Source organism: Telmatherina bonti, assembly GCF_933228915.1.
Source record: "Telmatherina bonti genome assembly, chromosome: 22".
Lineage (NCBI taxonomy): Eukaryota > Metazoa > Chordata > Actinopteri > Atheriniformes > Telmatherinidae > Telmatherina > Telmatherina bonti.
In genome coordinates this window covers 28,630,068-28,656,683 of record NC_136631.1, presented here as the reverse complement: position 1 = coordinate 28,656,683, position 26,616 = coordinate 28,630,068, and the positions used below count along the sequence as shown (strand labels likewise).

Genomic DNA, 26,616 nt, shown 5'->3' with positions numbered 1-26,616 from the left:
CTGGACTAGCGGTACGTCCCGTCTGCTCTGGACTAGCGGTACGTCCCGTCTGCTCTGAACTAACGGTACGTCCCGTCTGCTCTGGACTAGCGGTACGTCCCGTCTGCTCTGGACTAGCGGTACGTCCCGTCTGCTCTGAACTAACGGTACATCCCGTCTGCTCTGGACTAGCGTCCCTTCAGTACATGTTAATAAAGCAGAGTTGATGTCTTCATGACTTTGTGCGGACTGCCAGCTGCTTCCACCTAAATGCCTGCTGAGTTCTTCAAATAAATACTGTAACCTAAGAGGACTGGAACCATCAGATGGTCCTGTGGTACATCTGATTTTGGAAGAAAAAAAACACCACAACCTTTGCTCTGTTTCGTATATGTGTGTGTAGTCAGGTTGCAGTAAATCTTTGTGCATCAGAAGACCAGAGAAAGAAATCTCCCCAGATAACGAAGCTCCTCAGAGCTCTTTTTGCTTCATGCATCTGTTAGTGTGGTTACAGCTAACTTCCACAAAACCAGTCACACTGAACTGGAAACACGATCAGGATTAATACTGATGAATGTAACCATGGTAACCTTGGTGACTTGGCTGACTGCGTTAGCAGCCAGAGCGGCGCTGGCGATGTCCTCCAGTTTACTTCGACTGATGGCAGAGATGAAGTTCAGGTAGTACGCCTCATATAACTGATTCCTCAGGTCCTACACACACAGAGAGAGAGACAGAGACAGAGAGAGAAAGAGAGAGAGAGAGAGACAGAGAGAGAGAGAGAGAGGACACAGCATTAGAGTTAGTGTTGATTTATAATACTAATAATGGATCAAACTTATATTGTGTTCTACTGCTGATGCCATTCAAAGTGCTTACTTGGATCCATTATTCATCCACTCCTCATTCACACATGGTGATTGAGCTACTTGTGTCAGTACAGCTGCTGTAGGGCAGAATGACATGCGGCAGCCAATGGCCTTTCCGATCACCTCTCAACCTTCATATGTATTCATACACCAGCGATCTCGACACAGGAGGCAAGAATGGTGAATGTTTTTTGTTTTTGTTTTTTTTAAAGGTAACAAAGACCAATGACTGGGGATTAAAATTTGAACCACAACCTCAAACCTTCTGACATGGTCTACCATCTCACCACCATCGTAATTTTTATAACACTGTAGGTTAACAGCTCACTGGCATCAGTAAGTAAAGACAGCTGCCATTCATGCTCATGAAGACAGACCTGTCTCTAACCAGCTACAGACCTGTCTCTAACCAGCTATGGACCTGTCTCTAACCAGCTATGGACCTGTCTCTAACCAGCTATGGACCTGTCTCTAACCAGCTATGGACCTGTCTCTAACCAGCTACAGACCTTATACAACTCCCCAGCAGTAAGAATTAAACAACACAAAAACACTTTTAAGGTTAATCGTGAAAACCTCAAAAATAAAAACAATAGATCTAATAAAATCTGAAAATAAGACAAAGTGTGGCCTACCGAATATCAGATCCCTCCCACATAAGTCTTTATTAGTCAATGACTTGATAAGTGATCACCATATTGATTTATTCTGTCTTACGGAAACCTGGTTACAGCAAGAGGATTATGTTAGTATTAATGAAGCTAAGCCAGCTAACTATTTAAACTTTCACATTCCTAGAACTACAGGCAGAGGAGGTGTTGCAGCTATTTTTCAGTCAGAATTATTAATTAATCCTAAACTCAAAACTATCTATAAATCCTTTGAATTCCTGAGATTAAATTTATCTCATCCAAAATGGAATTCAGAGAAACCGTTCCTTTTAGCATTAGTGTATCGCCCACCTGGACCTTACTCCGAGTTTCTGACCGAATTCTCTGATCGCTTGTCTGAGTTAGTGCTGATAACTGATAAAGTCATTGTACTAGGTGATTTTAATATTCATGTTGACGATGAAAATCATAGTTTAAACATTTCCTTTAGCTCTATTCTAAACTCAATTGGGTTTTCACAAAATGTCCATGGAGCCACTCACTCTCATGGTCAGACTCTTGATCTTATTCTAACATATGGTATTGAGACTGATAAGCTCAAAGTATTTCCTCAAAACCCTGTATTGTCTGATCACTTCTTATTAACCTTTGAATTCACTTTATTTGATTACTCACTGACCAAAAATAAATTCTACTATAGTAGATGTTTATCAGACAATAATATTGCAAAATTTAAATAATCAATTGAATCAATTTTTCACCTCTACCGTGTGTTAGCACGACTGAGAGTCCCCCTTTAAGCTTTACTCCTGCTCAGATTGATCAACATGCTGATACTATAACAGCTTCAATGCGTACAACCTTGGATAATGTTGCTCCCCTAAAGAAGAAGAAATTAGGTAAGATTATGAAGGCTCCCTGGTTTAATTCCCAGCTTCGAGCTCTAAAACAGGCGTCAAGGTGTTTGGAAAACAGATAGTGATCATCAGGATTAGAGGAGTCTCGCTTAACCTGGAAAGAAAGTTTAATTGTATACAAAAAAGCCTTACGTACGGCAAGAACAGCTTATTATTCATCATTGATAGAGGAAAACAAAAACAACCCTCGGTTTCTTTTCAGCACTGTAGCCAGGCTTACTAGGAGTTGGAGTGCTGTTGAGCCATGTATTCCTTTCTCCCTGAGCTGTGATGATTTCATGAATTTTTTCAGGAATAAAATTGATACTATTAGAGATCAAATCCACAATATTCTTCCTTCTACCTATAATGTTGAGCCTGTTGTGGAAGCATCCTTAGAACCAGGATCTGACTTGTGTCTAAATAATTTCTGTCCTGTCCAACCCTCTGAATTAACTAAAATAATAGCTTCATCTAAACCATCCACCTGTATCTTAGACCCTCTCCCAACGAGCCTCTTTAAGGACATTTTCCTTTTAATTAATACATCACTATTAAATCTTATCAATATGTCTAGTGACAGGATATGTACCACAATCATTTAAAACTGCTGTAATCAAGCCTTTACTTAAAAAGCAATCTCTGGATCCAGAGGTGATAGCAAATTATAGACCTATATCTAATCTCCCGTTTATGTCCTAAATTCTGGAGAAATAGTTTCAGCTCAGCTACATGCCCACCTGAGCAGAAATAATTTATGCGAAGAGTTTCAGTCAGGTTTTAGAGCTCATCATAGCACTGAGGCGGCATTGATGAAAGTTACTAATGACCTCATATGGCCTCAGACAAAGGATTTCTGTCTGTACTTATCTTGCTTGATCTTAGTGCTGCATTTGATACAGTCGATCATAACATTCTGTTACAGAGACTAGAAGGTGGTTGGAATTACAGGTACAGCGTGAAGCTGGTTTAAATCATGTATATCTGATAGACTTCAGTTCGTTCATGTAAAGTCCTCCTCACAAACTACAGTAAGTCATGGAGCTCCTCAAGGTTCTGTACTTGGATCAATACTCTTCACACTATATATGCTCCCTTTAGGCAAAATTATTAGACAGCATGGAATAAACTTTCATTGTTATGCAGATAATACTCAAATATACTTATCCTTTAAACCAGATGAAACAAATCAGCCCAATAGGCTACAAAATTGTCTCATAGACATAAAGACTTGGATGTCTAGAAATGTTCTCCTCTTAAACTCAGATAAGACTGAAGTAATTCTCATTGGATCTGAAAAACTCAAGCTAAATTTTCCAGTTTTGTAATGAACCTGGATGGCATTACTTTAGCTTCCAGTGCTACAGTGAGAAACCTTGGAGTAATATTTGACTCAGACCTGTCCTTTGGCCCACATATTAAGCAGGTTACTAAAACAGCCTTCTTTCATTTACGTAATATAGCCAAAATTAGGGACATTCTGTCTCAGAGTGATGTAGAAAAACTGGTTCATGCTTTTGTTACTTCGAGACTAGATTACTGTAACTCTCTATTACTGGGCTGTCCTAAATATGCCCTGAAAAGCCTTCAGCTGATCCAGAATTCTGCAGCCAGAGTCCTGACCAGAACCAGCAGGAGAGATCATATTTCTCCAGTTTTAGCCTCTCTCCTCATTGGCTGCCTGTTGAATCTAGAATAGAATTTAAAATCCTTCTCCTCACATATAAAGCCCTCCACAACCAGGCACCACTATATATCAAAGACCCCATAGTTCCTTATATACCAAGCAGAGTACTTCGTTCGCAGACTGCAGGCTTACTTGTGGTTCCTAGAGTCTCAAGGAGCCGAGCCTTTGGTTATCAGGCCCCTCTCTTATGGAATAAGCTCCCAGTTAGTGTTAGGGAAGCAGACACCCTCCCCACCTTTAAGACTAGGCTGAAGACTTATCTTTTTGATAAGTCCTATAACTAGGGATGGTTAGCATCCCTTAGTTATGCTGCTATAGGTTTAGACTGCTGAGGGACATTTCCTGATACACTGAGCTTCTTTCTTTTTCTCTTTCTCTCTCTCTTTTATCCCCCCCCCCCCCCAATAACAGTGTTGCATCATTAACATGTATGTCTCCTGTCTCAGCAGGTCTCCCTGGTCGGGAGTAGCAGTTCCTGTTGTCTGTTGTCTTTCTGTCCTCTTCCCCCCACACAGCAGAGGCAGATGGCTGCTTGTCCTTGAGCCGGGTTCTGCCGGAGGTTTCCTTCCTGTTAAAAGGGAGTTTTTTTCCTTCCCACTGTCGCCAGTGTGCTTGCTCAGGATGGGAGATTGAGTTGGACCTCCAACTCAATCTGTTGGTTTCCTTATATAGGCTATTATGAATTGGCCTTCATTATGTTTTCCCCTCTGTCTGTAAAGCGTCTTGAGATGGCATTGCCGTGATTTGACGCTATATAAATAAAGTTGAATTGAATTGAATTAACCAGCTATGGACCTGTCTCTAACAGCTACAGAAGTATCTATAATCTATATCCAATAGAGCTGGTGCTTAAAGTGCTTAAAAGCATTCACACAATAATAGGACAGTTTTCCTTCATTTTCTGAATTCATTCATTTTCTGAACCGCTTAATCCGATTCAGGGTCGCGGGGAAGCTGGAGCCTATCCCAGCTGGCTTTGGGCGATAGGCAGGGTACACCCTGGACAGCTCGCCAGTCCATCGCAGGGCCACACAGAGAGACGAACAACCACTCACGCTCACACTCATTCCTAGGGGCAATTTAGAGTAACCAATTAACCCATCATGCATGTCTTTGGATGGTGGGAGGAAGCCGGAGAACCCGGAGAGAACCCATGCATATACGAGGAGAACATGCAGACTCCACACAGAAAGGCCACTGACCAAACCCCTCCCCAGCCAAGGATCGAATCAGTGAACCTCTTGCTGTGAGGCCACAGTGCTAACCACCGTGCCACCGTGCAGCCCTCAATAGTTTTCCTGTTCCTGTTTTCGTTCACTGCTTTCCGCTAGGTTCTACCAATTTCAACAAGTTTGGTATCAAAACGTTCAGCTCGTTCAGCAGAAGGTGGGAAACAAATTTCTACTCTGTAACTGTTTTACTTTTTAAAATATTCTACTTTTTCTACTTTTTTTTCTACCATTGAAATGAATGGAAACAGCTGAAAATTCCACAAAAACGTTCGCCCTTTCAAAACGCTACTCCTTCCACAAATTTTCACCTAGAAACACCATTCAAACTTTATACAAGTCACAAGAAATTCAGCTATTTAAAAATGACTTTTCTTGTCCATATGTTCTACCATTTTTGAAATATCGCAGTTGTAAAATAATACAACTTTTTTCAAAATCAGATTTTTGCTGTCACTCTAGCTCCACTCTAAATTTTTAAAACTTTTCGCTCCTCGAACAAATTCTCATAACTCCTAAAGCTTTTGCCCTACAGACACATATTATACATCAAAACCTTGGAAATCTTCCTGGCTTTAACTCAGTCAAAGAATGAAAGAGCTCGGATCTACAGATTTTGAACTACGGCCCTCCAAGCGACCTAAACTCTGCTTTTTCCCCATTCAAGCTGCCATAGACAATGGAAAAATGTCCTCTCAGCTCCCCTCTTTTTTTTAACTCGCTGTCATTTAAATTCAGTTCGCTCTAGGATCAAATAAATTACATCCCTGTGTTCCTGAAAGCCTTCTGCCACTCACGGTGAAAGAATTATTTTGATATCTGTTACGGTTTTTGTGTAACGTCGAGCAGTTCGGAAGGCTCACAGAGGGTCTGCGAAGCAAAAAGTTTCCCCCTCTCAGCCCCAGCGTGTCATTTTGGAACTACAGTGAGTGAAGGGAGGGGCCGTTGTCATGGCAACTAATAGGTCAAAGGTGTTCAGTGATGATTCAGCACTGTTAATACAGAGCTGTTTATGTCTCCTGTCCAGCTTAGGCCTCAACAAGAACATTTTAACCACATTTAACTGTCTTTTATTCATTTTTCAACTGTCGTCAACTGTCTTGCACTCATTTCAGTTCAACTTTCAACCCTCTTCACCCCTTTTAGACACCATTTCAGGCTTCATCACTTGTACAAATGGCTTCAGCTTTATATATACTTCAGCTAAAGGCTTCAACCAGGACATTTCAGCCATGTTCAACTGTTTTCCACTGTTTTCAGTTCAACTTTCAACCCCTTTTTACTCCTTTTAAACACCATTTCAGGCTTCAACACTTGTACTAATGGCTTCCGCTTGAGAGTAACTTCAGCTAAAGGCTTCAACAAGGACATTTCAGCCATGTTGAACTGTCTTCCACTGTTGTCAGTTCAACTTTCCACTCTCTTTACTCCTTTTAAACACCATTTCAGGCTTCAACACTTGTACTAATGGCTTCAGCTTTATATATACTTCAGCTAAAGGCTTCAACCAGAACATTTCAGCCATGTTCAACTGTCTTCCACTGTTTTCAGTTCAACTTTCAACCCCTCTTTACTCCTTTTAACACCATTTCAGGATTCAGCACTTGTACTGCTTTCTCCATCTTCATTGATAGTTCAGCTTAAGGCTTCAACCAGGATATTTCAGCCATTTTTAACTGTTTTACACCCATTTTTCAGCCAAGTTCTACTGTCTTGCACTCATTTCACAACCTTCAAACAATTTCAACACCTTGAAACACCATTTTGATCTATAAATCTTTCAACTGTTGACCTCAGCTGTACAACTTCTTCATCTAATCCTTCCACAACCACATTTCAGCCATATTCAAACACATTCAACTAATTTTAGCTCAGCTTTCAGCAATTTTAACTCTGTTTAAACTCTTTTAACTCTGTTTTTTTTTATTAGCATTACAGTTTAGCATTACAGTTCAAGCGTTTCAGCATGAAAGCATTCACACTGCTGTTCTGCAAGAACAGCAATTTTTCTAGTTACTGTTACTTGTCAGTAAAACCAGTTGGGTGGCTCACTGAAACTGTCTTTTAACAGTACTTCCCAATAAAACCAGTAGACTGGATGACTGGAATGGTCTTTTAACATGACTTTCTACAAAGACCATGAAACATCTGCAGCTCATCCAGATGCTGCGGGAGCTTTAACCAGGAAGATCTGAACACATCACACCAGGTTTAACATCTTTATACTGGTTACCAGTCTATACTGGTTCCCAGTTTATACTTGTTCCCAGTCTAGACTGGAAACCAGTCTGACTGGTTTCCAGTCTAGACTGGGAACAAGTATAAACTGGGAACCAGTATAGACTGGTAACCAGGTTTCCAGTCTCAGGGTGGATTTTAAACCTTTCTGATGGTTCACAAATCACAGAATCCATCTGGGATGTAAACCAAGCAGACATTATAGATCCAAACACTCACGTCAACTAGTCCAGACAAGAGACCAGAGTCCAGACCAGAGTCCACACCAGAGACCAGAGTCCAGTCAGGGACCAGACCAGAGTCCAGAGACCAGAGTTCTTACCAGAGACTAGACCAGAGACCAGACCAGAGAGCAGAGACCAGACCAGAGACCAGAGTCCAGTCAGGGACCAGACCAGAGTCCAGAGACCAGAGTCCAGACCAGAGGCCAGACCAGAGGCCAGGGTGCAGACAGGGACCAGACCAGAGTCCAGAGACCAGAGACCAGAGACCAGAGTCCAGAGACCAGACCACAGACCAGAGTCCTTACCAGAGACCAGACCAGAGAGCAGAGACCAGACCAGAGACCAGAGTCCAGACCAGGGTCCAGACCAGAGTCCAGACCAGAGTCCAGACCAGAGTCCAGACCAGAGTCCAGACCAGGGTCCAGACCAGAGTCCAGACCAGGGTCCAGACCAGGGTCCACATGTTCTGTCTTTCCTGTCCTCTCCACCCCAACCAGTCGAGGCAGATGGCTGCCCTCCCTGAGCCGGGTTCTGCCGGAGGTTTTCTTCCTGTTAAAGGGGAGTTTTTTCCTTCCCACTGTCGCCGCGTGCAGCTCAGGATGGGGGATTGGATCCAAGTCATGACTCCATGCAATCAGTTGGTTTCTATTACAGGATATGTATGAATTGGCTTGAAATGATGTTGATTTGTGTATGTAAAGTGCCCTGTGACAACATTGTTGTGAAGTGGCGCTATAAAAATAAAGCTGAATTTTCACCACATGTCGACACTTTTATATTCAGGTTAAAACATTTTTCTGATGAAATCTGTAACTTTTAACCGTTTCTCTCAAAGCAACACGCGCAGATTCTATTAAGATACAATGTTAAAACAAACGGATGGTTTTTTATTACAAATAAATAACAGAAACAGTTTTAATGAAAAATAAATGACAAACGGAGCAGAAACAGTAAACAACAGAGGTAGCAGTAAGCTAGCAGCTAGCCTTGAGATTTACTCATCGGGTCCAAAGGTCACGGTTTTTAAACATTTTGGTTTTTACGGACATGAGAACAGACTAGACTTAATCAATATGTAAGTTGTTTAAAGCTAAAATAAAGATATTAATAATACAAAAAACATGTGCGAACAGCTTTGTTCCAGTCCAGCTTAGAAGAGGTTTTCATTCCTAACTACTGCTCACAAGATTCCAGGGAAACATTTAAAACAACGTGAAAAGTAAGTTTGAGATGTGCTGCAGTTATTTCTGGTTCCACATCAATAAAAGATAAAAGGAGATAAATGTGGTTTCTTCATTTTTTGGACAATGAATGGAGTATAAAGTCGTATACATGTAACCCACCCTCAACGATGCATGAAAATCCTGACAAACGTTTAGTAATTAAATCGTAATCAGATCAAACTTTCTAAAAGATTAACTGTACTAAAAGCATGAAACTACCGAGCTGCAGGTCACATGACCCTGCTAAACTTTAGTCTGTTCCAAGTTCAACAGGTGGCAACAGGTGGCATAAAGAGACACAAAAAGGGGACTATCAGGACCCCGATCATCCCGCAGGGTAACATTTACCTCCATCAGATCAGAGGATTAACTTCTCATTATGTATGTAATCAGATGGGCAGAGTTTCATCTCACATGTCTGCTTTGGATCTGCTTTATTCGGTAAAGATGCAAACACGAAGAGAAATGTGTATTATAAAATAAGCCGAACCCTTCCAGCCTTCCAGCTGCTGGATCAGGAAGAGGGAAAGTACCTGACAAATCCTGTCGATGTTCTCCTCTGTGGGCATCAGGAAGTAGATGGCTGGAACGTCTGGAATGGGATCTCTGTCCGAGTGCAGGAGCCTGAACACAAACAAGCATCAGCCAGGAACAGCGTTCAAACCCACCTCCTTGGTCTCATCTTTGTCCTTGTTGTGATTGCATTGGTTGTCAGAACTGCTGGCGGACCAGAACCCAGGTTGGGTCCACCTGCACTTTTATTATCCCGCTGGAAAGAGCCGAGCAGGAGGCAGAGCCTTTGGTTATCAGGCCCCTCTCTTATGGAATAAGCTCCCAGTTAGTGTTAGGGAAGCAGACACCCTCCCCACCTTTAAGACTAGGCTGAAGACTTATCTTTTTGATAAGTCCTATAACTAGGGATGGTTAGTATCCCTTAGTTATGCTGCTACAGGTTTAGACTGCTGAGGGACATTTCCTGATACACTGAGCTTCTTTCTTTCTCTCTCTCTCTCTCTTTTATCCCCCCCCCCCTCCCCCAATAACAGTGTTGCATCATTAACATGTATGTCTCCTGTCTCAGCAGGTCTCCCTGGCCGGGAGTAGCAGTTCCTGTTGTCTGTTGACTTTCTGTCCTCTTCCCCCCACACAGCAGAGGCAGATGGCTGCCTGTCCTGAGCCGGGTTCTGCCGGAGGTTTCCTTCCTGTTAAAAGGGAGTTTTTTCCTTCCCACTGTCGCCAGTGTGCTTGCTCAGGATGGGAGATTGAGTTGGACCTCCAACTCAATCTGTTGGTTTCCTTATATAGGCTGTTGTGAATTGGCCTTCATTATGTTTTCTTCTCTGTCTGTAAAGCGTCTTGGGATGGCATTGCCGTGATTTGACGCTATATAAATAAAGTTGTGTTGAAATGAATTGAATATTAACGTCCCACAATTCTTCACTGTGGCAGACGGACGCTAATCTGATGACATCACCAAGACCATGCTCGCCATGAATCCCCTATGGTCCAAACCCAACCTTTCGGTCCACAACAAATTTCTGACAAACAGAACAAAACGGTTTTTACAGACCCAGACCAGTATGTGGTTCTAGCCAGACCAGTATGTGATACCAGCCAGACCCAGACCAGTATGTGGTACCAGCCAGACCCAGACCATTATGTGGTACCAGCCAGACCCAGACCAGTATGTGGTACCAGCCAGACCCAGACCAGTATGTGGTTCCAGCCAGACCCAGACCAGTATGTGGTTCCAGCCAGACCCAGACCAGTATGTGGTTCCAGCCAGACCAGTATGTGGTTCCAGCCAGACCAGTATGTGGTTCCAGCCAGACCAGTATGTGGTTCCAGCCAGACCAGTATGTGGTTCCAGCCAGTGAACACCAAACAGGCTCTGAAACAGGTGAACTGTGTAACTTATAAAACAGTCTTGAGGGAGGACATGCGGTCCCTCACCAGACGAAGGCTGGCGGTGGCGATGGCGAGGTGCAGAACTGAAGCCCCATGGAGTCATGATTCCTCTGACATTTCATTTTCCCCCATCGATCAGCTTCATCACAAATGTTAACAACAGCGGTGTACTGGGTCAGAACTACACATCAGAACCTTTCTATAAAACACATAAAAATCTATAAGTCTTTCTAAATATTAAATCAAAGTGTGCAGAAGATTTAATCAGAGTTCTCATCATCATCTTCCTCCCAGACGACCACCAGGGTGATGTGGGCCACAGACTAACATGAACTGGGACAAGCCAGTCAGACTGGCAGCTGTAGACATGTAAACACAGCGGCTCTGCTGGAAGACGCTGCAGACGGCAGACGTTTTCAGGGATCCTGCTCCACCATGAAGACTGGCTGATATACAGATTTACAGCATCGCTCCTGGATCGATGTGCTGAACCGGGTCCCGTACTGGAGAAACCGACCTGCCAGAACCGCACCATCCATGGTCAGTTATAGGTGTTAACCACTGGGTTTCCATATGTTACATGTTAGTACTGGAAAAAATATATAAATATGGTTGTACTGAACCTGAAGCATCATTCTACTGCTCATGTTAGGAGGCCTCTCTTCTGGTACATCCCTAAACATGAGGTCAGGTTGACCTCGGTGCTTTTAGCAGGACACCATGTCTACGACTCATCAATCTGGTCCTCCTGCCTGACATAAAGCCTGTTTGGGACTCTTCAGATCACCAGTAACTAGCGGTAAACAGTAGCAATAGAGATTGTTTATGTAGAAGGAGTCTAACCTTCTCATCAGCTGATGAGGGACCTCTGTAAGGCAGTCAGCCTTGGATTAAATCCAGAAACGGATTCATGACGACCATGTAACGTTTCTCTCCTAAGGTTTAAAGAGGTTCTTGTCATCTCTCAGATTAGAACCGCTCCAGAGTTCTGCATGATGTGACTTCTGGACGGTTTGTCCACGTTCCCGTGTCCCGTACATGTTACGCAGGGAACAGACTCGCTGCGCTATTCATGATGCTGCTTGTCTGAAAAATCAATGAAAAACGCATTTTAGAAATTCTAACCGTTCGGGACGCTGCGGCATTCATGGAACGGCACCCAGTCCATTGTTATTCATGAGGTGCTTTGCATCGACCATTTCTGGCTGAATGTGGGCGGAACATTGCACACAAACAGGTGTGATTGTGCAGGTGGGATTTATAAAGGTGAAACGGCTTGTAGGAGCCTGGTTGTATAAATCTGACCCCCGGCCACCTCGGCTCAACCGCTGGATCTCTGCAGTTCGCATACCGGCTCGGCATCAGGGTGGAGGACCCCGTCATCCTGCACCGCTCTCCGTCTCACCTGGTGACTCGCCTGGAGACTCGCCTGGAGAATCACCTGGGTTCAGAGCAGACTGTCCCACCTGAGGAGACTCAGGTCCTTCAGAGTGAGAGGACCTCTCCTGGGGACCTTCTATGACTCCATACTGGGCTGTCTTCTGGACAGTGGGAGGTGGGGGACAGGAGGGTCCTGGCTGAGCTCAGGTCTATGCTCATGGTCTATGCTGGACCATGAGTCCCCTCCCCGTCCAGGACTCCGTCTGCTCTGGAGAGCAGCCTCAGACTGATGTGCCCTGGCTGCGTGAAGCAGAGCTGCTGTTGTCAGACTGAACACTGTTAAACTCCGTATGGTCCAACCGGAGCCATCAGCACCCAGATACCATGTGCAACAGAGAGAACCGTGTCTGGTACAGCTCACTAAGGTCACTTTACTGATATTACTACTGACATTTATGACTGGTATGCTGAACTGTGCATAGTCATGTTGCTGGATATAATACTAGAATAATACATGATAGATTGCAAAAAACAATCTTTCATTTTATGTTTTCTGCTCCACCTGAATGCTGTGTCACATTTAAGTCTGTTTTAGGTCTATTGCTAAAGTTATTCTTAGAGCTATTATCTTGGATATTTCATGTTTTACACTCTCCTGTTCTCTATGCGGAGCAACACTGGAATTTCCACACGGTGGGACTAATAAGGGCTTATCTTGTATCTCATCTTACTGTTTTTAGCGTATGAAACCTTTCAGGGAACACCCTAGGGGCCTCATAAAGCTGTTGCACACAAAACCCGCCGTACGCCAGCTCCAGACACCTTTGGGATTTCTAAAAACAGGGCTTGGCGGTAAAACGTCCTGACCTCCACGCCAACTCTGACCTGCCGTAGCACATCTGGAGAAACGGCGACACCAACAGCAGAAAATAAAACCAAAGAAATGGTGTGAAGTTCGACACGGTGGAGCAAAATCTAATATAAACTTTCCCACAAAATGAAGAAAATGTTTGATATTGATCCTCCACCACGACAAGAATCTGGATTTCCACCAGAAATGTTATTAATAAGAACGTTGAGACTAAAATCTGTTCTGAAACATGAAAACCAGCTCACACCGTTAATGAGTCGTACAGAAGCTGCCATACAGGTTATTATGTTACTGGTCCGGTGCGCTGGAACATTCTGCAGGAGTCGCAAACAGAACCAGCCTGCCGTTCTGCATCATCTGCCTGGTGAACTGATTCATGACATGTTAAAGATCCACGAGCAGCCGAGGAGGAGGGTCAGGTCTTCAGTCCAGCGCAGAAATAAACAAACCTGGAGGAGCTGCTGCCTCCATCAGCTACTTACAGATGCAGGGTGATGCCCATGTCTCGCAGCTCTTTGACAGACAGCAGCGGGGAGATGATGTCCTGGCCGAAGCGGTCGTACACCAACACCTGCAGACAGATCCAGGAAGAATATCAAACCAGGATCTCTTCATCTCCTCTGTCCTCTGAGCTGGAAAACCATCTGAACCCGATGAGAAGCAGCTGACGACACGTCTTCGTCCCTGGTAGGAGCGCTCCATCAGCGGACAGAGCGCCACAGCATCTCATGGTGACTCTGGAAACGTCCATCGTTAGAGTCTCACCTGCCTGTCAGGGGTCTTCATCAGGATGAAGATGGTCTGATTCCAGATCAGCTGAACTATCGCTGCATCCTTTTCATCCTGCTGTGCTGCAGATCCCGATGTGGAGCTCTGAGCTCGAGGTACCACCATGTTTCTGTTGGCGCCAGGAAACCGTAAAGACCCAGCAGCCATTTTCCTTCCCACAGACTGGTCATGCATGACACAATGTAAATGCTCCTGTTCTCCATTTACCTTCTATGTTACTGTTACTGTTAGATTCATTGTTCTGTGTTTTTCTGTCTGTTTTAACCAAAGTGTCCATGAATCCTTTACTTTATGCTTGTTTAATGAAATGAAAAATACTTTATTAATCCCCAAAGGGAAATCCAGTATTGTAGTAGATAATAATTAACTAGAGGAGGTCTTGTTCCAGCTGATGGCTGCTGGCAGGAATGATCTGTATCTTTCAGTCTTACATCGGACCTGAAGAAGCCTCTCACTGAACACACTTTGTTGTTTCATCACTGTGTTGTAGAGAGGGTGTGAAGAATCCTCCATCATCTTCATCAGCTTGTGCAGCATTCTTCTTTGGACAATCAGCTCCAGCGGCTCCAGAGTTACTCCAAGCACAGAACCAGCTTTCTGGATCAGTTTGTTGATTCTCTTCAAGTCTCTGGTTCTGATGCTACTACCCCAGCAGATGCTGCAAAGCTGACTGCACTCTCCACAACAGACTTATAGAAGATATGCAACATCTTGGTGCAGACGTTAAACCATCTCAGCTTCCTTAAGAAGTACAGTCTGCTCTGACCTTTCTTGTAGATGTAGTCAGTGTTGCATTTCCAGTCCAGTTTGTTGTCCAGCTGAACTCCAAGATACTTGTATTCCTCCACCACCTCCACCTCCTCTCCCAGGATGGAAACAGTGCTTTGTTTATTCTTGTTCCTCCTGAAGTCAACAATCATCTCTTTTGTTTTGCTGGTATTTAAGTCTGAGGTGTACAGTGTGAAGAGGAATGGCCAGAGTACAGTTCCTTGTGGTGCACCAGTGCTGCTGACCTCCATCTCAGACACACAACCTTTCAGTCTCACAAACTGGGGTCTGTTAGTGAGGTAGTCATAGATCCAGGTGGTTGTGGAGGTATCCACCTGGAATTTATGGAGCTTCTCACACAACAAAGCAGCCTGAATGGTATTAAAAGCACTTGAGAAATGAAAGAACATGACCCTCAGAGTGCTGCCTGAATGGTCCAGATGAGAGTGTGCTCTCTGGAGCAGGTATATGATGGCATCTTCAACCCCAAGTCAATTATGATATGCAAACTGTAATGGGTCCTGAAAGGTGTTTACTTGCTTGTTGAGGTGAGCCAGTAAGAGTCTCTCCAGGACTTTCATGATGTGAGATGTCAGGACAACTGGTCTGTAGTCACTTGGTTCAGCTGGTTGTTTTTTTTTTTTTAGGCACTGGAACAAGGCAGGAGGTTTTCCACAGCACTGGGACTCTATTTTGTCTCAGACTGGTGTTGAAAAGGTGCTGGAGAATCTGATATAGTTGTGAGCAGGTCTTGAGAACTCTGGGACTGACACCATCTGGACCTGCAGCCTTGTTCTGGTTCAGTTTCTCAAGTTGCTTCATAACCTTCATAATTTACAAACTATATGAAGTTTTCTGACTAAAGAATCAAAGCAATAATCTAAAAATGTTCATATTCTTATGTATTAAACTACTTGTGGTGAACTGTGTTGTGTAGTTCTGACAGAAACTGTTCAACATGACACATCTTCATTTTAATCACCGTTTAGGTGGAGTTTGCACCATCGGCTCATATTCACAGGCACGATTCGGGAAGTGACGGGAAATATGGAGGAAGAAGAAATTAATTTTAGGTGATTTTCATATTTCACTGAAAATCACCTGAAAGTTTCTTTCAGTTGTCCAGCAAAGTCACTGACGTGTCATTTTAATCTGATCTTATTTCTACCATTTTTCCGATGACCATTTAAATGAGTGTGTCCAACATGTTGAGATAAATGTCCCTTCCTCAGGCTTCTCAGGTCTTTCTCCATGCACAAGGAGGTTTGACAGGTGACAAACAGGATAAAAAGCTGTGGAAGCAGGAGGTTTTACACCCTCTGAGCATAAAGAGATGTTTATTTCTGTGAATCAACCATCAGAGGAAAGTGTTACCTTCCATACTGGCTCGGCTGCTGTGTTCTTCAGAGGAGGAGCGTTGAAGTTCAGCATGCGCTTTAGAGCAACTGCAGAGACAGAAAAGACAGTAAACACAGAGAATAATCTACTAAAATGCAAATGATAAATTTTACTCCTATGAGGTGTTTATGGAAAAATATGATATTGATGCTTCACAAAGAGAGTTTTACATGGAAGCATAATTACCTCCGCCAAGGAGTTTATGTTTTTACCGGCTTTATTTTTTTGTGTTCAAGATAAATTAAAAGGTTCTGGATGGATTTCCATGAGATTTTGAGGATGTGTTGGAAAAGTAAAAAGGAAGAACTGATTTAATCTTAGTGCTGATCCGGATCACCGTTTGGATCCAGGAACTTTTTAAAGACCTTGGTGAAGGTTTATGGTTTCCAAGTGTTTTTCTGGGTAACTTTTGATTTGCACAGTTTTGATACAATACTTTATTTTCAGACTTTGTACAGTTGTATCTCTATGTTGATAAATTGATCAATGTAACTAAAAGAAAGAATCAACCATAGTCAAGAGAAAGCCTGCAACTATTCCTGTATTTAGTTCAGCATACGGTTGAAATATTAAAATCAGATAGTGTGGAATTACATTTCACAAGGTTAAATGAACATTTATTTGACCAAATAAAAAATAGACAAATGCAGATGCATTAATAAACAATCAAACATGTTCGTATCCAATTCATTTATACATTTATTTATATTGTAGCTTTTATGTCTGAAATAGCATTACAAAATATTTTAGCATAAAAGCACGTGTTTTTAATGCTTTACAGTGATCTGTATCAGAACAATATCTCTGCTCTTTGTAACAAACCGAACCGGGAGAAAAAAAATCTGATAAAACTTGGTAAAGTTATTGTTGTGGTTGGACCTAGACCTTACAGATAAATAGATTGGAGGCGCATGGAGACCCATCCAAGATGCCGGCGCGATCAGACCTCAGCTCGTGTAGGCAGCGTGATACTATGCAGCGTCTATGTAGATATGTGCATGGCTTCACCTGGACAGTCTCCACAGTTAGCAGTGTGCTACCCTCACCTAGACAGACTCCACTGTTAGCAGCGTCCTAGCCTCACCTGGACAGTCTCCACAGTTAGCAGCGAGCTAGCTTCACCTGGATAGTCTCCACAGTTAGCAGCTTGCTAGCCTCACCTGGACTGTCTCCACAGTTAGCAGCGTGCTAGCCTCACCTAGACAGTCTCCACTGTTAGCAGTGTGCTAGCCTTACCTGGACAGTCTCCACAGTTAGCAGCGTGCTAGCCTCACCTGGACAGTTAGCAGCGTGCTAGCCTCACCTGGACAGTCTCCACAGTTAGCAGCGTGCTAGCCTCACCTGGACAGTCTCCACTGTTAGCAGCATGCTAGCTTTACCTGGATAGTCTCCACAGTTAGCAGCATGCCAGCCTCACCTGGAGTCTCCACAGTTATCAGCTTGCTAGCCTCACCTGGACTGTCTCCACAGTTAGCAGCGTGCTAGCCTCACCTGGACAGTCTCCACTGTTAGCAGCATGCTAGCTTTACCTGGATAGTCTCCACAGTTAGCAGCATGCCAGCCTCACCTGGAGTCTCCACAGTTATCAGCTTGCTAGCCTCACCTGGACAGTCTCCACAGTTAGCAGCTTGCCAGCCTCACCTGGACTGTCTCCACAGTTAGCAGCGTGCTAGCCTCACCTGGACAGTCTCCACAGTTAGCAGCTTGCTAGCCTCACCTGGACAGTCTCCACAATTAGCAGCTTGCTAGCATCACCTGAACAGTCTCCACAGTTAGTAGCTTGCTAGCCTCACCTGGACAGTTAGAAGCATGCTAGCCCACACCTAGACAGTCTCCACAGTTAGAAGCGTGCTAGCCTCACCTGGACAGTCTCCACAGTTCGCAGCGTGCTAGCTTCACCTGGACAGTCTCCACAGTTAGCAGCACTCTAGCCTCACCTAGACAGTCTCCACAGTTAGCAGCATGCTAGCCTCATCTGGACAGTCTCCACAGTTAGCAGCGTGCTAACTTCACCTGGACAGTCTCCACAGTTAGCAGCACGCTAGCCTCACCTGGACAGTCTCCACAGTTAGCAGCACTCTAGCCTCACCTAGACAGTCTCAACAGTTAGCAGCACGCTAGCCTCACCTGGACTGTCTCCACAGTTAGCAGCACGCTAGCCTCACCTGGACAGTCTCCACAGTTAGCAGCGTGCTAGCCTCACCTGCACAGTCTCCACTGTTAGCAGCATGCTAGCCTCATCTGGACAGTCTCCAAAGTTAGCAGCGTGCTAACTTCACCTGGACAGTCTCTACAGTTAGCAGCACGCTAGCCTCACCTGGACAGTTAGCAGCATGCTAGCCTCACCTACACAGTTAGCAGCACGCTAGCCTCACCTGGACAGTCTCCAAAGGTAGCAGCATGCTAGCTTCACCTGGACAGTCTCCACAGTTAGCAGCATGCTAGCCTCACCTGGACAGTCTCCAAAGTTAGCAGCTTGCTAGCTTCACCTAGACAGTTAGCAGGATGAGAGCCTCACCTGGACACTGTCCACAATTAGCAGCTTGCTAGCCTCACCTGGACACTGTCCACAATTAGCAGCTTGCTAGCCTTACCTGGACAGTCTCCACTGTTACCAGCATGCTAGACCCACTTGGACAGTCGCCACAGTTAGCGGCATGCTAACTTCACCTGGACAGTCTCCACAGATAGCAGCACGCCAGCCTCACCTGGATAGTCTCCACAGTTAGCAGCATGGTAGCCTCACCTGGACAGTCTCCACAGTTCGCAGCTTGCTAGCTTCACCTGGACAGTTAGCAGCATGCTAGCCTCACCTGGACAGTCTCCACAGTTAGCAGCACGCTAGCCTCACCTGGACAGTCGCCACAGTTAGCAGCATGCTAACTTTACCTGGACAGTCTCCACAGATAGCAGCACGCCAGCCTCACCTGGACTGTCTCCACAGTTAGCAGCACTCTAGCCTCACCTAGACAGTCTCCACAGTTAGCAGCACGCTAGCCTCACCTGGACAGTCTCCACAGTTAGCAGCACTCTAGCCTCACCTAGACAGTCTCCACAGTTAGCAGCTTGCTAGCCTCACCTGGACAGTCTCCACAGTTAGCAGCACGCTAGCCTCACCTGGACAGTCTCCACAGTTAGCAGCGTGCTAGCCTCACCTGGACAGTCTCCACTGTTAGCAGCATGCTAGCCTCATCTGGACAGTCTCCACAGTTAGCAGCGTGCTAACTTCACCTGGACAGTCTCCACAGTTAGCAGCACGCTAGCCTCACCTGGACAGTTAGCAGCATGCTAGCCTCACCTACACAGTTAGCAGCACGCTAGCCTCACCTGGACAGTCTCCAAAGGTAGCAGCATGCTAGCTTCACCTGGACAGTCTCCACAGTTAGCAGCATGCTAGCCTCACCTGGACAGTCTCCAAAGTTAGCAGCTTGCTAGCTTCACCTAGACAGTTAGCAGGATGAGAGCCTCACCTGGACACTGTCCACAATTAGCAGCTTGCTAGCCTCACCTGGACACTGTCCACAATTAGCAGCTTGCTAGCCTCACCTGGACAGTCTCCACTGTTAGCAGCATGCTAGCATCACCTGAACTGTCTCCACACTTAGCAGCATGCTAGCTTCACCTGGACAGTCTCCACAGTTAGCAGCATGCTAGCTGCTCCATCTACATGCACACCTGACGCTCCACCACAGCAGCCAGCTGCCTGGTTAACACCGTGTCTGTTGGAACACGGTCTTCAGGAGGAGGACGGATCTGATGTAGTGAAACAGAGAACAGCAGCCCAACCGGCTGCGGTGTCTGACATCGCTGACTGACACGCTCGTACGCGGGCCAGGTAAGCCCTCCACTGTCCTATAAATCTGCTTGCTGCGGCTGAAAGTCAAGTTTATTGAAAGAAAGCGAGAACTTCACACACCTGTCTGCTTCTCCCGGACAAACGTCGCCATTGTTGATGTTGTTAGTAGTGACGGAGAAGATGACGTGGCAGCGGAACAACGTCACACCACTTTACATCAGCGGATAGTGAAGAAGTCTCACTCCGTCTCTATTTTTAGAAAACCGATTACAAAAGGTAAGAAGAAGAGGCGTAGCGATCTCATGTTTCCAACGGAGTGATTCTGACATCACTATCGACGAGCTCGACATGGCTGATGCGTTGGTCTCAACATTTTCGACAAATATCTCTAGACTTTATTCAGAGAAATATTGTTTATGTTGACTGAAGGTATGAGTTATGTCTTTTCCTCCATATTTGAAGTACTTTATTAAAAACCAACCTGAAAATAACAGAATTATTTGGAAAATCCATTCCACCTGGATTATGGTTGGAATACTAGAAATAAAATATGAGATTAGCAGCTCCTCTGCTAAGAAGCAAAGGAACTGGGTCTGGTGGGTTGGGTTGTGGGGATCCACATATGGGGCCCTGGTCCTCTAGGGCATTGGGCAGGGTCTCTACTGCTTTGTGTGGTTGGTGGCTCCTGGGCCCTGTCTGCCATTGTAACCTCTGGTTGCCGTCACCTTGCCACCTGATGCCTGTGCCTCTCTGGGGCGTGTGCCTCATGGTCATCCTTGGGGCCGTCTCCTGGGGCGTGTGCCTCATGGTCATCCTTGGGGCCGTCTCCTGGGGCGTGTGCCTCATGGTCATCCCTGGGGCGTGTGCCTCATGGTCATCCCTGGGGCGTGTGCCTCATGGCTTGGGGTGCTTTGGCAGGGGTCTGCCTCTGCCATCTTCTGGGTGGGCTTCTTGCTCTGAAGTGTGGCATCTGGTCTCCTGAGATATTTTGACAGATATTTTGGCCCTACTTTCACACATAAATCAGTAGTTTCCTTCAAAGGTCGACCAGTCATATAAAACATAGGTTGGGGTTATCACCACTTATTTAACAAACTTAAAACCTGTAAAGTGTTTAAACACAAGTCTAAAATACCTGATAATAAACAGAATGATCTACATGGTGATGGCAGGAAGTCAACTCAGAGATATTAGTTTAGTTTGTCTCTGATGGGAAGAATCACACAGTGGATTTATTCCTTTAACTTATCAATGAACCCAGCTCTGATCTTTTTTTTTCTTTAATTGAAATGTATTTACAATACAATACAACAGATATACAGGAGAATTTCACTCACAACTCAAGCTCAGGGGCAGCATCATAGATCATTCTGGTTTTCACAGTTTTTGAATTAGTGCAAAATTTCAATGACTTCATGTACATATGGACATAACATTGGAAAACTGACATATTTGGTTTTTGCTTAGCGAATTTACAACAATGTATATGAAATTTAGCAAGTAGAGTGAAGAGGTTAATTACAAATCTTATTTTGTGTGGAAGGTGACAACTAAAACACCCAAATAAAACATAATCAAGCTTCTTTCTAACTTGATACTGAGGTACTGAGGTACAGATTAACATCATTCCAGAAGACTTGACAATAGGAGCGCTCCCAGAAAAGATGACATCTAGTTTCATCTGCTTGTTGACAGAAGGAACAGAGATACTCAACATTTTTATGGATTTTTGCCAGAAAAACATTACCTGGATAGCACCTGTGTAGAATTTTCAGTGACACTTCTCACACTTTGTTGGTAATAAAAAATTGTCTGGGAAGGGACCAGACCTTTTTCCAGTTTATATCAGGACATTCATTATTCCAGATAAAAACAGAGGCTGGTTTACAACTCACATCTCTTTGAATTAATTCTCTAATGCATTTGTTATTAGTTTTTGTTCTAAGAAAGGGCTCTGAGTTCCCAATAAAAAGTTGTGGCAGAGCATCAGGTGGAGCAGTTCTAGGTGCAGATGAGACCAGATGTTTGCTTCCTGAGGGAATGGCATCATTAACAATGGCAAATTCTCTAGGAGTAACAGGAAAATGGAATTTTTCAAGAAACTCATAATATGTAAGTAAATGACCATCCCTATTAAGCAACTGATTGACAAGCAGAATCCCATGTCCCACCCATGTTTTTAAATACAGAGACTTATGTTTAAAACAAATATCCTGATTATTCCAGATGTAAGAAGAGTGCGGAGAAAAGTTTTGTTTGTATACTAGAGACCAGGAAAGAAGCATTTGCCTGTGAAAGTTGGATAATTTAATGGGTATTTTATCTATGTTGTAATTGCACCTTAATAGAAAGTTAAGACCACCGAAGGGTTCAAAAACATGATGTGGGATAAAAGTCCATAATGACTTTAAATTTAACAAATACCGTTTGATCCATTTTATTTTAAAGGAAGAATGTAGTGTGTAAAAATCTAAAGCATTAAATCCACCAGAGTTTAAATCATTAATCATGACATTCTTGTGAATTTGATTAAGTGTCCCAGTAAATCTAAAGTTAAATACCTGGGAATATCTATTTTCAAAGATGAAAAATTGAGGACTAGTGAAAACTTTAATCCCCTAATAACAACTATTAAACAATAATTTGATATGTACGCTCATGCACGCTCCTCAGAAGACGCGCGCCTTACGAGGCTGAAGTTAGCTTCCGATTCGGAGTATGTGTAAAGGGCAATTCCACTGAATTTTTCGGAAACTTGACCACATTAGACCAGGTCCTGACAAAAATCTACCACACTTAGACTCTTCAAACCTGGACTAAATATTACGCATACTATGCAGATTCTGAATATTTTAGTCCAGGTTTGAAGAAAATAAAGAAATTAAAAAAATATTCCACATACTATGTCGATTCAGGAGTTTTTATGTTCTCCCCGTGTATGCGTGGGTTCTTTCCGGGTTCTCCGGCTTCCTCCCACCGTCCAAAGACATGATGTTAGGTTAATTGGTTTCTCTAAATTGACCACAGGAGTGAGTGTGGGTATGCGTGGTTGTGTGTCTGTGTGTGTCCCTGCGATGGACTGGTGAGCTGTCCAGGGTGTACCCTGCCTGTTGCCCAAAAGCCTGCTGGGATAGGCTCCAGCTTCCTCATGACCCTGAATTGGATTAAGCAGTTAGGAAAATTAATGAATGAACTATGCAGATTCATGAAAACAAAGTCTCTGATTTGTGAAACCTTATTCTATTTGTGAAAAAGCAAATAAGGCTCATTTTATGACATTTTTGGCATCTGGACCACATTAGACGAGGTCCAGACAAAAAAGGTACAACACTTAGACTCTTCAAACCTGGACTACAATATTCCACATACTGTGCAGATTCATGAAAACATAGTGTCTGATTTGTGAAACTTTTTTTATGATTTATTTTGTGACAAGCCAAATTATGGATCTTTTTATATTGTACGAACTTCAACCCATATGATATTTTGTTTTGCAGATTATAATCTTGTCTGGGCAGTACCCAATGATAGTTTTGTTATACAAGACAAAGTCATACTTTTCTTTACTCTTTTTGAAACAAGAAAATTAAATGTAAATGTTTACATTATGTGAATCCTGAAAAATGTTTGAAATAATTCCCCCATTAGCCAGCATGTCATTTTTTTATACTATAAGTAATCTTTTTATTCCACTATGTAACAGACAGTAGCTGTATGAGGCAACTGATGTTATCGCTCTCTTGCAGTACATCGAAGACACCAGTCTTTATTTCTTGGAGATAAATATATTTTAAAGTTATTAGAAAATCTTATGAGTTGAATGTCATTCTTACTTGTTTGCCCCAGTATATCTGGAACCGTAACATATTAAAACCTTGCTTTTATTTATTCTTAGAGCTGCAGTCGGTGGGCCTACATGCTACAGGATCAGAGGCATACAGGGTGGACAACTGGTTCCTTGCAAATGAGCTTGAAATAATTTTAAGCATTTATTTTGCATGTAATCTTCACTGGCTTGAAAACGCACTTACATCTGAGCAACACTGCTTCTGTGTAAGAAACAGATTATAAAATTGATCTGATACTGTCATCAGACACTTATTGAGAGTTTTTTTCTAGCTAGCAGTGGCTCATAAGAGTGGGCCGATTGATCCTAAATCAGTATTATAGATCCCCAGGCTCGTATCAATATAATTTAATTCCAGCATGATGTCTATATTTTACTTGCAGAAGGCTTTCAAGGCAAAAGACAAAAGATTATTTCATGAGAACTAAACAGGTTTTTCTTTAGGCCAGCAACACAGTGCGCCTTGTAAAACATTTTTTATCCAAGTAGCCCCGAACCACTGCAAAGTATTTTTGGTTTAGAAAAAACATGAAATACAACACATTTGTGTTTGGTTCGTTAAACTTTAACCACATCTCCACTAAGGTTCAACCAGGACGCCATTGTTTGCGTTGTCAAGGCGACAGTGACTGACGGATATGATTTGGCTCGTAATGGGTGGAGTTCAAGTCACGTCAGAATGTGGGATTTTGGGAGGAATGAAAAGATGTAAATCTAAATTTAAATTCAGTTTATAAATTTACACTGACATTTACTGAAATATATTGAAAATTTTAAATATATTTATAGAAATTTATTCAAGGATGTTTTAAAGAATACATAAAAATACATAGGCTTTCAAAAAAAAAAAAAATCACGTATTCCCTGGATTGCCTTGAGGTACCCCAGGGGTACCATACCCCCGTTTGAGAACAGTATATTCATGGATATTCTGATCCAATCAGAAATAACCAGAAAATACAATTAGACAACTTCAATTATCCAGTTTATTCTGATGTGATCTTATCCAATTTGCTTTCTTTCTATTTCAGAGGTGAAAAAAAAAAAAAGTACCTAACATCGGATTTGTGCAACATGAGAATTTCATGTAATACCACGCTGACAAGTAAAATAAAGGTTTGTTTAAAACTGCTGTTTGATCCTGGGTTTTAATGTCTGGGGTGTCTAAGTGTTGTAGTTTTTTATTGTCAGGATCTGGTCTAATGTGGCCCAGATGCCAAAAATATAATGAAACAAGCCGAATGTGCATTTTCACAAATAGAATAAAGGTTTCACAAATCAGACACTTTGTTTGAATGAATCTGTATATTATTTAGAATATTTCAGTTCAGATTGGAAGAGTCTAAGTGTGGTAGATTTTTGTCAGAACCTGGTCTAATGTGGTCTAGTTTCCGAAAAATTCAGTGGAATTGCCCTTTACGCATACTACGAATCGCAAACTAACTTCAGCCTCGTCGCCTTTTAAAAAGTTAAACTGTTCCTGGTTCTGTAGCTCCTGGAAATAAAAAGGCCATGTGAAACAGACGTGAAGATGTTTCTAAGTCGGACTGTACAACGTGTCAGTGACTGTACAGTCGGTGGACAGTCTGACAGCATCAGGACAGCAGGATCATTTATTTATATACCGTAGGCATAGAATTACAATTACATTAGCCAATATACATATATATATAGCCATTAAAAACGTAATTTCAATGGATGAGAAGCTAATAAATCCACATAAAAATACATATAGCCTAGCTGTAGGGAAACGTTTATTTTTAAATGCATTAAAATGTTCAGAGCTTTATGTTTTTCAGTTCATTTTTAAGGAAACTGTAGAAAGTGATCATTCAATAAATGAGCCTTTTTTTTCTTTAAAAAAAAAAAATCTATTAGAGTTGTAACCTTGTGATGACATGGGTTCACTTCAAGTCATGAAGCAGCAAACAGAAACAGTCCAACACGTCGGATTAAACAACGAGGAGCCGCATTTCACGTCACGACGTGGGACATGACGTCATCCCCATGGTCCCACACTAAATATTTTATAACAAACGTTTATTTCTGTTCCTTTTTCTTTTATTGTTGTCAATTAGCACGTTTCTCTCATTCACCTGTCAAAAATCAGCTGATCTGAAGCAGCTGATTAACGCGCTGCTATGGTAACGCCCAACGGGATGATAAGACAGTAATTGAACTTGTCCATCTTTTAGTGCCCCCAACCCTAGCTGGAGACCTGTGATGTAGAAACTCTGCCATGTTTCTCTTCTCCTTTCTCAGCAGGATCCTGGATCAGAGTTCTCTTGCCGGTGACCCCCCCCCTCCTCCCTCCCCACCTTCAACAGGAAGTAACATTTCTGGAACAGCACATTGAAACACTCAGAAACAGACACAGATCTCTATATTTCAGTCAACTCTGATCAGCTTTTCAGTTTTATAATAATTTGGAGCTTAAACAAACAAACAACGAGCAGAGGAAGAAAGAATGAAACATAAACGGTACCGTAAACCTGAGGGGAAACGCGTATCAGTGTGAGAACGATGCAGACATAAACCAGCAAACAGTCATTTAGTCCCGAGCTGGACGTCCAGTCAGAAGAGCTTTAATGCTAAATAACGACGGACGGAAGATTCTCTTTGCTCTACACAGTGTGTGGTTGACGTAGTATAGTTACACTGTGGGCCAAAATCAGCTCGTGGGCCAGAGCTTGACACCCATGCATTAACTGCTGCGGCATCTCCTCCTCTATCACCATGGAAACAGATGCAGGAAAGCAGCCCTGCGTCTGTTTAGCACCAAACATGATTCACCAAAAACACAAGAAGCATCTGGAAGGTCTGCTCTTCAGAACGAGGAACAAACAGTTTGTTCATCTGAATCCAGAAAGGTTAAAGACTCTGGAGTCCAAACTCCTCCTCGT

General features: G+C 43.2%; 1 protein-coding gene across 1 annotated transcript in view; it reads right to left on the bottom strand.

The window, feature by feature from the left end:
• scfd1 (sec1 family domain containing 1) overlaps nucleotides 1–20,029 on the bottom strand; it is a 46,612-nt gene extending 26,583 nt beyond the window's left edge. The window contains exons 1-5 of the mRNA XM_079262271.1: nucleotides 19,987–20,029; nucleotides 16,047–16,117; nucleotides 13,598–13,686; nucleotides 9,490–9,580; nucleotides 570–692 (exon numbers count right to left, since the gene is read on the bottom strand). Coding sequence (XP_079118397.1) covers nucleotides 570–692; nucleotides 9,490–9,580; nucleotides 13,598–13,686; nucleotides 16,047–16,117; nucleotides 19,987–20,017 — 405 coding nt within the window. The 5' untranslated portion in view covers nucleotides 20,018–20,029. The remainder of the gene's footprint in view (nucleotides 1–569; nucleotides 693–9,489; nucleotides 9,581–13,597; nucleotides 13,687–16,046; nucleotides 16,118–19,986) is intronic.
• Between the last annotated feature and the right edge of the window lie 6,587 nt (nucleotides 20,030–26,616).